General features: G+C 46.1%; 1 protein-coding gene across 1 annotated transcript; it reads left to right on the top strand.

The window, feature by feature from the left end:
• Window positions 1-6,960: 6,960 nt before the first annotated feature.
• On the top strand, window positions 6,961-7,839 carry LOC306931029 (calcium-binding mitochondrial carrier protein SCaMC-2-A-like; the record flags this gene model as incomplete). Its single annotated transcript, XM_079512203.1, has 1 exon — window positions 6,961-7,839. One exon carries the CDS (start codon window positions 6,961-6,963, stop codon window positions 7,837-7,839), a length of 879 nt encoding a protein of 292 aa, XP_079368329.1.
• Between the last annotated feature and the right edge of the window lie 5,067 nt (window positions 7,840-12,906).

The raw sequence follows: 12,906 nt of genomic DNA, 5'->3' as shown, positions 1-12,906 counted from the left end.
TTTATATTGGGGGTCGGGAGGGGGCGGGGGTCCCGAGACAAAGCATTTCCGGGGGTCCCCGGCCAAAAACATTGAGAACCCCATGTCTACAGAATGGGAAGCAGCACATTTTAGTTTTAGTCATAGTCCTTTGGGTGAAACGTAATGTAGTTTTAGTCACATTTTTGTCATCTGAAATGTTTCAGATTTTAGTCGACTACATCTACAGTTGATTTTGTCGTCTAAAAATGTATTTTGGCAGGCGTGGATGGCGTCGTAATGGCTGATTTTTACACTTGGTCGCATCATGCTGAAAATACATATTTGACCTGCAGCGCAAACCAAACATGAAACGACTTGTCTTTGGATCTCTTCTCCACTATAGTCTCTCCCTAACATTTTAGTCTATATGTTTGTGTTTATGAAATTGTCAACATATTTAAAGGACAACTTTAGTTTTTTTCAACCAAGGTTCATGTTTTAGGATGTTATTAGAGAAAGTAAAAGATGAGTGTTAATTTTTTTTCATTTGCTGCTTTCTTTCGTTTTAGGGATTTTAGCTGTTTTTGACAGGGGGGCGGGGGCATTCGAGCATGGGGCTAAATATGTATTTTTTTACAAAATATTATGGCGATTTCTTTTTTTGTTATTTACTATAGTCCTAATAAGGAAATTACATCTGGCCACAAAAAAATCACAGGATCTACTGAATGTGAAGGTAGCCTACTGGGGGGAAGCCACACTGTGTGTTATAGGCTCAATGTCAGTTTGACACATTCAGTAGATCTCGTGATCTTTTGTGGCCAGAAAAATAAAATCGCTATAAAATAAATCGCTATAAAATGTTGTAAAAAAATACATATTTAGCCCCATGCTCGAATGCCCCCGCCCCCCTGTCAAAAACAGCAAAAATCCTTAAAACGAAAGAAAGCAGCAAATGAAAAAAAAGAACACTCATCTTTTAGTTTCTCTAATAACAACCTAAAACATGAACCTTGGTTGAAAAAAACTAAAGTTGTCCTTTAAGTTTAGAAGGAGTATTTAGAAGGAGTATTTAGAAAGAGAAAATAACCTGCACACTCATCTGCTCCAAATGTTATACTTAATTGATGACGTTTCTTCATCTGATCAGATGAAGAGCCTTGGCTCGAAACGTCGTCAATAAAGTATAACATTTGGAGCAGATGAGGTTCTTTTCTCTTTATCTGATGTCACTTTTGAACCCAGCACAAGTTTTTAGTCCATGAGCCAGACCTCCAAAATTGGAACGTTATTTATGAATTGAGTGGGCAAAACCATACCTATCCATTTCGGGCGGGAACCCCTTTTGGTGTTTTAAGCATTATTTTATACTTTATCTATTGAAAAATAGCAGATCTACAAGCTCATAGCCAGTGTTGGGTGTAACGGCGCTATTAATAACGGCGTTATGTAACGGACTACTTTCATTGTAAACGGAATAAAGTAACTACTTAGTTTTGCAATTTAGTAGTTAGTTACCTAGTTACATTTCCAAAAAAGTAATCCCGTTACTATAATGTGTCCCTGTTCATTTTGTTGGCAAGATTTAAAAAATAATAAAGCCCCGACTGCCCGCGGAGTCTATTTATCCTGCCTTCTGTGTGAGTTATCCTTCCAAGCCCACTATACCATGTACTATACATCCTGCGTCTACTACATCCTGTAGTTCACTTAAGAAATAAAAGTATTGTTACAAGTAGCTTTTATTTTGAAGAGGAAGTTGTTTCGGTTGTAGGCACTAGCCAGCCGGGTGGTAGTGGAATAATAATAACAACAACATGCTTTTAGCCAAAGTTCATGAAAACCGCATGCGTCTATGACTTAAACAATGTAGGCTAAACACTTTGGAATTACGTTTAACATGGTATATCCTCCGTGGCGGCGTCATTAGGTGAGTACTAGTTAATGAATTGTTAAGTTTCATAGTATCATTCATCATCAACAACAGGCTGTTGTTGTTGCCCCCCCAAAATGAACAGGTTACTGCCTACAGGATTCTCATTCTGTTACTGTCACTGCCTGCAAGGATGGCCGCCGTGCCATTGCATATAAACTATCTAATTCATACGTGGGTCGTCGTGGGTCCACGTGGATTGTTGTTATTGTTCATGCGCCACGGCGCGCGGCGTGGAGAGGGCATCAGAGCGCAGCGCAACAGCCAAGTATGGCATATTGTAGTGTACTCTCTGCACTCTCTTTCTGTCCAGTCCTACGTGCCGATTGTGGCAAATTATATTCATTAATAAAGAGAGAGCTGTAAAGGGGATATTGTCTATGGTCAGTTCATGGTGTGTATCATTCTCGTTTTTAACCGGGCCGTGATAATGCGGCGCAATGACGGTAGGCAGTAGCCTAATACAATGTAACCAACTTGCGCAAGCATTAAAAAATGGGTTTTAATTGTCGGGTAACGGAAAATAACGGAAAATAATCTAACCCTTTACTTTTCTCAGAAGGTAATTTGTAACGGTAAGGGATTATTTTTATGGGCAGTAATCCAGTAACCTAACGACGTTACTTTCTAAAGTAACGATGCCCAACACTGCTCATAGCGCGCCACCGAGTGCCGCGCTATGAGCTTGTAGGTCTGCTATTTTTGAAAAATCGTGAAAATGTGGCAAAAACCTTTGAATATATATTCTTTCAGAGCGAACGTTTTTGACTCATATCTTTGCTTCCGGGAGGTCTCTGGAACAATATATTTTCAGATGGGGTTTGGCAGCCAATTGCATATAATTCTGGGGGTCCTTGACATGAAATACTTTGAGAACCGCTGACATAGAAACATAGTTTTTTCAGAAAACTGTCATGATTTAGAAGACATTTGTAGAATTGAACTTAGGTCTAAATGGGTTAAATTGTTTATAGGAACAATATAAGTAAATTAGGCCTACTGTATATAACGCTTCCACAGCAGTAGCTTTTTCATATTTATCACACATTTTGTAATTTTCACCTATACAGTAGACCTATACGTGATAGGTGAATTGGTAAAAATGTAATTAATAGTTATCACCGTGAAACTTCCCCAGTTGATAATTTACACAAAGACAATGATTTATTGTATCACACATTTTCTGAAATTGTACATTTAAATATACAAATTAGGGCATTATGTAGGAAAATGTGCAAAAAATAGAAAATATGAAAAAGCCACTATACAGGTTATCATATATTAATATACTTATATTGACAATTTAATATAGGTATCGGTTTTGCCCACTCAATTCATAATTAACCCATTTTGGGCGCGAACCCCTTTTGGTGTTTCAAGCATTCTGTTATACTTTAGCTATTGAAAAATAGCAGACCTACAAGTTCATAGCGCGCCACCGAGTGGCGCGCTATGAACTTGTAGGTCTTCTATTTTTGAAAAATCGTAAAAATGCGGCACAAATCTTTGAATAGGTATATATTCTTTCAGAGCGAACGTTTTTTTTATTTCGACGTCAGGCCTAAATGGGTTAATGTTCCAATTTTGGAGGTCTGGCCCATGGACTAAAAACTGGTTCTGAACTGAATCGGTTTCCAAACCGGTGGTATTCTATTGGTTTGTGTAGAAGGAGTATTTATTACCCATGTTTGTACACACCCAGCCTTTGTTTGACCTGAATACGACCACTGATAACTGAACCGAGAGGAGGACGATAAGCTCACACAGATAGTTCAGCTGTCACATAGAATACAGCTCTGATGACACGCCATGCGTCTCCGCATCTCCCTATGAGAGGGAAACCGCAGTGGGGGGAAAAGTACTCGCATGTTTTACTTCTAAATCATCACAGTTTTCACAAAAAAAACATGTCAATATGTGAGTCGTTCTCAAACATTTTCATGTCAAGGACCCCCAAAAATATATGTAATTGGCCGCCGACCCCCATCGGAATATATGTTGTTCCAGGGACTTCCCCATGAGCAAATATTTGAGTTAAAAACGTCCGCTCTGAAAGAATATATATTCAAAGATTTGCGACACATTTTCACGTTTTTTCAAAAATAGCAGATCTACAAGCTCGTAGCGTGGCACTCGGTGCCGCGCTATGAGCTTGTAGATCTGCTAGCTAAAGTATAACATAATGCTTAAACACCAAAAGCGTTTCCTTTATAAAGTATAAAAGCATCAATACTGCAATGCAGAAATACTCTGTTAAGTAAATGTCCGGAATTCTAAATGAGTAAATGTACAAAGGTTTTTCGCTCCTATGCCACCAAAATGTGGAACGCCCTACCAACAGCCATTAAGATATGTGAATCCCTTGACTCCTTCAAAACCGCTCTCAGAGGGCACCTACGGACAGCTGCAATTCGAAACTGGCCCCCGTAAAATCTTAATCCCCCCCCCGTCCCCTTCCCCCCTTACTGACTGTATATGATTCCTGACAAATATGACAGTATGACAATACTTGTACATGTACAGTTACTTCCCACCAGTCACACGTCGCTATATTAAATATTCATGGCGAGTAGCCGTGAACCTGCAAGTTTGATTTAAAACTACACTGAGGCAGCGTTGGGAGGGAGGAGTAGGACGAAGGCTTTATGTCCTCCCGGTGGGGGCTCCTTACTGGCAGGTGATCCAGTAGGAAACCACAGTACGTCCTCCCGGTGGGGGCTCCTTACTGGCAGGTGAGCCAGTAGGAAACGACAGTACGTCCTCCCGGTGGGGGCTCCTTACTGGCAGGTGAGCCAGTAGGAAACGACAGTATGTCCTCCCGGTGGGGGCTCCTTACTGGCAGGTGATCCAGTAGGAAACAACAGTACGTCCTCCCGGTGGGGGCTCCTTACTGGCAGGTGAGCCAGTAGGAAACGACAGTACGTCCTCCCGGTGGGGGCTCCTTACTGGCAGGTGATCCAGTAGGAAACGACAGCACGTCCTCCCGGTGGGGGCTCCTTACTGGCAGGTGAGCCAGTAGGAAACGACAGTACGTCCTCCCGGTGGGGGCTCCTTACTGGCAGGTGATCCAGTAGGAAACGGCAGTACGTCCTCCCGGTGGGGGCTCCTTACTGGCAGGTGATCCAGTAGGAAACCACAGTACGTCCTCCCGGTGGGGGCTCCTTACTGGCAGGTGATCCAGTAGGAAACGACAGTACGTCCTCCCGGTGGGGGCTCCTTACTGGCAGGTGATCCAGTAGGAAACAACAGTACGTCCTCCCGGTGGGGGCTCCTTACTGGCAGGTGATCCAGTAGGAAACAACAGCAGTGACAACTAAAGGCTCATTCATAGTCTGGAGTGGTGAGGTGACCACCCGGAGCTGAAATAACGTTGAGCGGTGGTGAGTAAAAACAGAGAGAAGGGCTGGAGCGTTGGCGGTGGTTTGCTCTTCACCGTGGCTCGTGACATCATGTTGTAGTTCGGTGGTCACCTAACCACCGAAAATCCAGACTATATATGTATGAGCCTTTAGCCACCAGAAAGGCCTGCCAACGTTGAAGCCGCGAGACATACGTGGTCAGAGCTGGAACTGCAGACGGGGCCCCTGCATTTAGCACGATGAAACCCTGTGCATGCAGCCAGCTGGGGTTTAACATTGAGCACTCGTTCACACTTCCACATTTTGACCACCAGCTGTTGGTGGTCAAAATGCGGAAGTAGAGGAGCGTTCTTCCGGGAGCTTCAAAACGAGCAACTGAGCAACTTCCATTGAAATGAATAGCAGGGGGGCGGGGCTGTCCACACTCTATCCTTTATAACTCTATGGTGACAAACACACACCACACACCACACACACACACACACACACACACTCTAGGAGTTCTAGCGTTCGCACTAGTCTGAGTCATATACCTGTAGTGTCGGGGCTTTGTCAGAGTACCTGTTGTAGCCATCTCTCCTATGGGCACAAAAAGGCCCATATATGGAGATGTCCGTTTCTGTCTGTCTACCATTGCGAACTCCTTGTATGGTAATGGCTGAGTCATAGTGACATCAGCATGGCGATGTGGCCAGTCCATATTTGGGCATAATTCAATAATTCATTCATAAGCCAGGCACGTCTCGAATCCCCATATTGGCATAAAACCATTGCCTAACGATGACGATTTGCGTTGATGGCAGCAACCGGCCCATAAGTAGCTATAAAAACATCTCCAAATGTGGTACCGTCTCCCCAGTCAGAGAGCTCATGCTGGCTGGATGCCTTCACGTGCCTGTCCCCAAATTGGACCTGATTAACATAGAATTTCTTGAATCCGAACGGCTACCATTGGGTCTGAGGTCATTTCGCAAGCTGAGCTTATGCCTGCCGCCCCGAGAACACAGTGCCTACCAGACATGGCGGATCATTAGATCATCAAAGAGGGCGGAGGAGAGGGACCTACGACGTGGACAGCCGGACGGCGAGGAGTTCGTCAACTATTTACGAGATTACAAGAGAGACCTGAAGGTCGTTGTGAACGGTCGGGATAAAGGCTGGGTCAATTCCGAGATGGAGTCGACGGAGTCTCTCCGAGACGTTGCCGTTTACGTCTCCGAACGGCAGCACGCAGAGAAGGTCCTTCGAAGCACAGATGATGATGGAGCAATGGTGATCCGCTGGGGGCATCGGAGCAGGCGCTCTACGGAGGACAGGGCGGAGAAGCACCCTGCAGTCTGTGACGAGGGTAGGAAGCACCCTACAGTCTGTGACGAGGGTAGGAAGCACCCTACAGTCTGTGACGAGGGTAGGAAGCACCCTACAGTCTGTGACGAGGGTAGGAAGCACCCTACAGTCTGTGACGAGGACGTGGGCGATAACCCGGCGCTGCCTGACGAGGCCGGCGCTGAGGACAAACCCACTAAGGACAAACCCACTAAGGACAAACACGCTGAGGACAAACACGCTGAGGACAACCCTGTTGAGGACAAACCCACTAAGGACAAACACGCTGAGGACAAACGAGCTGAGGACAACCCTGTTGAGGACAAACCCGCTGAGGACAACCCCGCCGAGGACAAACCCGCTGAGGACAACCCCACGGGGATGCTGTGGAGACATCTGGTGGCGGGCGGCGGCGCCGGGGCCGTGTCCAGGTTCTGCACCGCCCCGTTGGACCGGCTCAAAGTCATGATGCAGGTTCACGGGTCCGCCGCCGACACGCGCATCGCGAGCGGATTCGCCCGGATGATCAAAGAGGGCGGCGTCAGGTCCCTGTGGAGAGGCAACGGGATCAACGTCGTGAAGATCGCCCCCGAGTCAGCGCTCAAGTTCATGGCTTACGAGCAGATCAAGCGCCTGATCGCCGGCGGCGACGGCGCGAAGGCCCTGAGCGCCGCGGACCGTTTCGTCGCAGGCTCTCTGGCGGGACTGCTCGCCCAGAGCGCCATCTACCCCATGGAGGTCCTGAAGACGCGACTCGCCCTGAGCACGACCGGTCAGTACGCCGGCATCTTGGACTGTGCCAAGCAGATCCTCAGACGGGAAGGCGTCAGAGCTTTCTACAAGGGCTTCGTCCCCAACATGCTGGGAGTCATCCCGTACGCTGGCATCGACCTGGCGGTGTACGAGACGCTGAAGAACTCTTATTTGCAGCGGTACAGCGGCACCGGTGGCGGCGGCACCGACGGCCCCAGCGTGTTGGTCTGGATCGCCTGCGGCACCGTGTCCAGTACCTGCGGTCTGCTGGCCAGCTACCCGCTGGCCCTGGTGTGCACCCGCATGCAGGCGGGCGCCACGGCGGGCACCGGCGCCACAGCGGGGGTCACCATGACGGGCCTTTTCAAGAGCATCGTTGGGACGGAGGGTCCCACGGGCCTCTACAGGGGCCTGGTCCCCAACTTTGTGAAAGTGATCCCGGCCGTCAGCATCAGCTACGTGGTCTATGAGCGCCTGAAGACGTACCTCGGGGTGACGTCGCGCTGAGGCAACTCAGCTTTTCTTTTTATAGAGGGTTTAACTTTCAATGGTGCAATGTGACCCCTTCACAAGCCCTAGGGCTTAATTGGGTACGGGAATGTCTGTGATGTTGTGTAACAATTATATGTACTGCTCCTATACGACCACTGTCGTATAGGAGCAACAAGCGGACGGATTCAAGTGCAGTTTCCGTTTCCTATATTGTTTACGTCGCACGAGTTGTCTTCTTCATTCTTTTGGTGCTTTGTGGCAGCTTCACAGTGCCACTTAAAGACCGGGCATATGTACTACAGGCATTTTCAGTGGTTGTGTGGCGTTTTCAGTGGTTTCATGCTAATTTTAGGTCAACTAAATAGTAATACCATAAGATTTTAGTCGACTGAATCTAGTCAAATATATTTTTGGCAGGACTTGATGGCATAATGGCTGATTTTACACTTCGGTCTTGGTTGCATGCTGGAAATAGCCGATCTACAAGTCTGCTATATTCAGAAAAGACTTCAATTCTACTGGATCTCTGCTCTACTGTTCCTAACATTTTTGTCGAGTTATGTTTGTTTGATGAACTTTTCAATATAATCTGTCTTTAGTTGTATAGCCCAGCCAACCAAACGTGCTTTCATACTTTCGCTACTGTTATGAGACACTCGTGTACTTTTTTTGTAGAGAAAAATCTTATCAAATCCATATCCCCTTTTTCACTCCACATGCATACAGTACTGTTCCAAACATTGGAACTATCCCATTGAGATAGAAGGAGCACTTCCGCATTCCATTGTTACAATGGGAGTCAACGCTATAGAGCGTCGCAGTCCCTCCCCCTACCATGGACCAGGAAATTAATCCCAATGTATTTTTCCCATAGACATTTCAGAAAGTATTTATTTAAAGACTGTTACGCCACGGACAAAGCCAACTCGAGTCGTGACAACTCATGACAACACAAACAATATTTTGGACCAAACAAATAATTACAAAGAAGAAAAACAACAAAAAAAGTGTTGTAACCTGCCGTTTTTTCTTCTTTCTAATTATTTTTTCGGCCCCAAAAATTGTGTTTGTTGTCATGATTTGTCACGACTCGAGTTGGCTTTGTCCGCGGCGTAAACGTCTTTAAATAAATACTTTCTGAAATGTCTATGAGGAAAATGAACGGAGAATAATTTCCTGGTCCATGGTAGGGGGCGGGACTGCGACGCTCTATAGTGTCGCCAGTCTCTTACTATTCCACTCGGAATAAAATATATATAGAATATACTTATCGTGATGACATCACATTCTCATGTACATTCTCAAGCACAGTATACTGTGTACTCCAGTGTTTCACAAATGGACCCTCAACGGACCTGATCTGTAGGCTAACTCTCACAAATGTACTTCATTTGTATATCTGTCACTCTCAAAGGTATACAGACCTGTTGGGTCCGAGAACCCATGGTTCCCGGACCCAACGGTTGAGGATACTGGATATAGCAGCCTACTGTATGCATTTACATTATTTAGGCAGACGATCTTAATCCAGAGAGATTTATAGTAAGCAAGAACATTATATATATCAAATGCATAGAAATATCATGAGTAAACCAAGAACCTATCCATCATCAGTCTAACAGTAGAATAACCGCACGTTGAAACTACACACATTATAGCAGTGGTTTTAGACCTTTTTCATATCAAGGCCCCATTATTTATTTTGCATTTGAGCCACGGACCATTTGATGACATTTAAGGGCCGATTCATACTCCTATTTTACCGCTGTAGTGCCGAAATGATTTTGGCTCGTCAGAAAGTTTCAGTAGCACCGAAGAGCCGACTTTAGGATGGTACCCGCCCACCCGAACCTCAAATGACGTCACATTGTAGGCTCTACAGAGCCGAACCGACTTTTATTCGGCTCTAAAATAGGAGTATGAATCATGCCTTATAGCCTCTCAGACCTAAATCTAAAGAATATTTTGTTATTGTTGGATACAATTTTGTCTACAATTCCATGCTGTATTGATGTTGGAGATAACAGGCAAACGTTGATCAAAATAACTAATTAATAATTATGTTACGTTCTCTAATTGTGGAGACTTCCTGTAAGTAATGCAGATGTTTAACAATAATTAAACTCTTGAGAGCGTAAAATGAAACCAAATCGACCCGGACGGGTCCATTTGGTTTCATTTCATTGCTACACCAGAATGTTACGTGTGGTACTTAACACCAACAGGGACGAGCACATCACCAACAAGCGTCTGTACGGGGCATTACCAAGTGTAACAGAGAAGATAGCAGTAAGGAGGATGAAACTAGCTGGCCACTGCCACCGACACCAAGAACTCCCGGCCAAAAAGCTTGTACTGTGGGAACCAACACACGGGCATCGATGGAGAGGACGTCCCACACCTACCTACTGTACGTGGACGAACTAAAGAAAGATGCTGGCGCGGAAAGCACAAAGGAGCTGGCCAGATGTATGGAGAACCGAGATGACTGGAAACGCCGATGGAGGGCTCGTCTGAGGACGACGTAGAGAGAGAGAAGAGTTAAAGATCTACAAGGGTCCATTTGGTTACCGACTTTCAGGGGACCACCTGGAATCCCCTCAAGGACCACCGCTTGAGAATCACTGCATTATAGGACATGCAAGGTCAAATGGTAAATGGTGCATTTATATAGCGCCTTTATCCAAGGCGCTTTACATAGATTTTGCATTACATTCACCCATTCATACACCGATGGCAGCGGAAACCATGCAAGGCACCAACCAGCACATCAGGAGCAATTAGGGGTTCAGTCTTGCTCAAGGACACTTCGACACTAACTCTGGGGGAGCCCGGGATCGAGCTGGCAACCTTGCGGTTACCATCCAGCCACTCTACCCCTGACCCACCGCCGCCCCATATGGCTGGCATGTGTCCACTACTACATAACATGCTATGTATCTAAATGACATATTTTAGCCTTGCATAAGCCTGCAAGGTCGTCGAAGCTACAGTATAGGGCAAGTGCTACAGGCAGAAAGAATCATTTATCTCTCTCTCTCTACATCAGTCCATCCCATCTCAAAACTGATTACGGGGGTTATTTAACTTGGTTGTCATGGAAACCATGGTCTCCCGTTTATTACGTAAAAACAGAGAGAGAGAGAGAGCGAGAGAGAGAGAGAGAGAGAGAGAGAGAGAGAGAGAGAGAGATAGAGAGAGACGGGGGGGGGGGGGGGATAAATATACTTGAGTAAAAGTACAAAAGTATTGGCATCAAAATGTACTTTAACTACCAAAAGTAAAAGTACTCATAATGCAGAATGTCCCACTTCAAATGAAGAACCTTTTGAAAATAGCAGATCTACAAGCTTTCGCTACACATGTGTCGCACAGCACATTGTGAGCTTATGTATAGATCGGCTATTTTCAAAATGCCGAAATGTACTGAAGTGATCACTGTATGTTTTGTAATAATAATCAAAATCAAACAAAGTAAACTAATGTTTTCAAATAATTTTGGTGCAGTAAAAGTACAATATGTGCCTCTAGTGGAGTAGAAGTAAAAGTAGAGGAAATTGGAAATACTCCACTAACGTAAAAAATAAATAAATGCATACTTAAGTTACTTTACAGTGGTTCTCAACCAGTGGTCTGGGGACCACCAGTGGTCCTTGAGGGGCTTCCAGGTGGTCCCCAGCTAAATGATGGAGAGTTGGTAACCAAATGGACCCTTATAGATCCTTAACTCTTGATAGCGTAAAATGAAACCAAATGGACCCACATACGGGTCCATTTGGTTTCATTTTACGCTATCAAGAGTTACATCATTTCATCATTTTCCCCTCTTGCAGGGGGGGACTATTTTTGGGGGCAAAAAGTAAATTGTCATTTACTTTGATGGATACGATGGATACGATTAAGCATTGTAAACCCTGTTTCTAAATAGGCTGTACACGGCTATGCACGGTTCTTATGACGTGCTGGCCATTGGGAAATTCGGGACAATTTTTTAACAAGGTAACAGCCTATATAATCATGTTGCTTTGTGACATAATGTTGTGCACAGCAACCGCTCTCAGCCATCCTGGCTGCAGCGCAGCCTGTTAGGTCACTGTAGGACCTAAAGTGACCTAAAATGCGCTCGCACGCCCTTGATTCGTCGGTGTTTCGTTTCGTCGGCACGCGGCAACCCCCCCCCCCCCCCCCCCCACACACTTCTAAAAGTACCACTAGGTCTTATGGGGCGTCCCGTCCCCCCCCACTTCTAAAAGTACCACTAGGTCTTATGGGGCGTCCCGTCCCCCCCACTTCTAAAAGTACCACTAGGTCTTATGGGGCGTCGCCCCCACTTCTAAAAGTACCACTAGGTCTTATGGGGCGCCCCCCCCCCACTTCTAAAAGTACCACTAGGTCTTATGGGGCGTCCCCCCCCCACTTCTAAAAGTACCACTAGGTCTTATGGGGCATCCCCCCCCCCCACACTTCTAAAAGTACCACTAGGTCTTATGGGGCGTCCCCCCCCCCCCCCCCCACTTCTAAAAGTACCACTAGGTCTTATGGGGCGTCCCCCCCCCCCACTTCTAAAAGTACTATAGGTCTTATGGGGCATCGCCCCCACTTCTAAAAGTACCACTAGGTCTTATGGGGCGTCCGTCCCCCACTTCTAAAAGTACCACTAGGTCTTATGGCCCCCCCCCCCCCCCCACACACTTCTAAAAGTACCACTAGGTCTTATGGGGCGTCGCCCCCACTTCTAAAAGTACCACTAGGTCTTATGGGGCGTCGCCCCACTTCTAAAAGTACCACTAGGTCTTATGGGGCGTCGCCCCACTTCTAAAAGTACCACTAGGTCTCATGGGGCGTCGCCCCCCACTTCTAAAAGTACCACTAGGTCTCATGGGGCGTCGCCCCCACTTCTAAAAGTACCACTAGGTCTTATGGGGCGTCGCCCCACTTCTAAAAGTACCACTAGGTCTTATGGGGCGTCGCCCCACTTCTAAAAGTACCACTAGGTCTCATGGGGCGTCGCCCCCACTTCTAAAAGTACCACTAGGCTACAAGTTACAACACTAGCCTGGCGCACATCGCTGCACATCTGCA

The sequence above is a fragment of the Electrona antarctica genome (assembly GCF_951216825.1).
Source record: "Electrona antarctica genome assembly, chromosome: 1".
Classification (NCBI taxonomy): domain Eukaryota; kingdom Metazoa; phylum Chordata; class Actinopteri; order Myctophiformes; family Myctophidae; genus Electrona; species Electrona antarctica.
The sequence above is the reverse complement of the archived record's forward strand: the minus strand, read 5'-3'. Positions and strand labels throughout refer to the sequence as shown.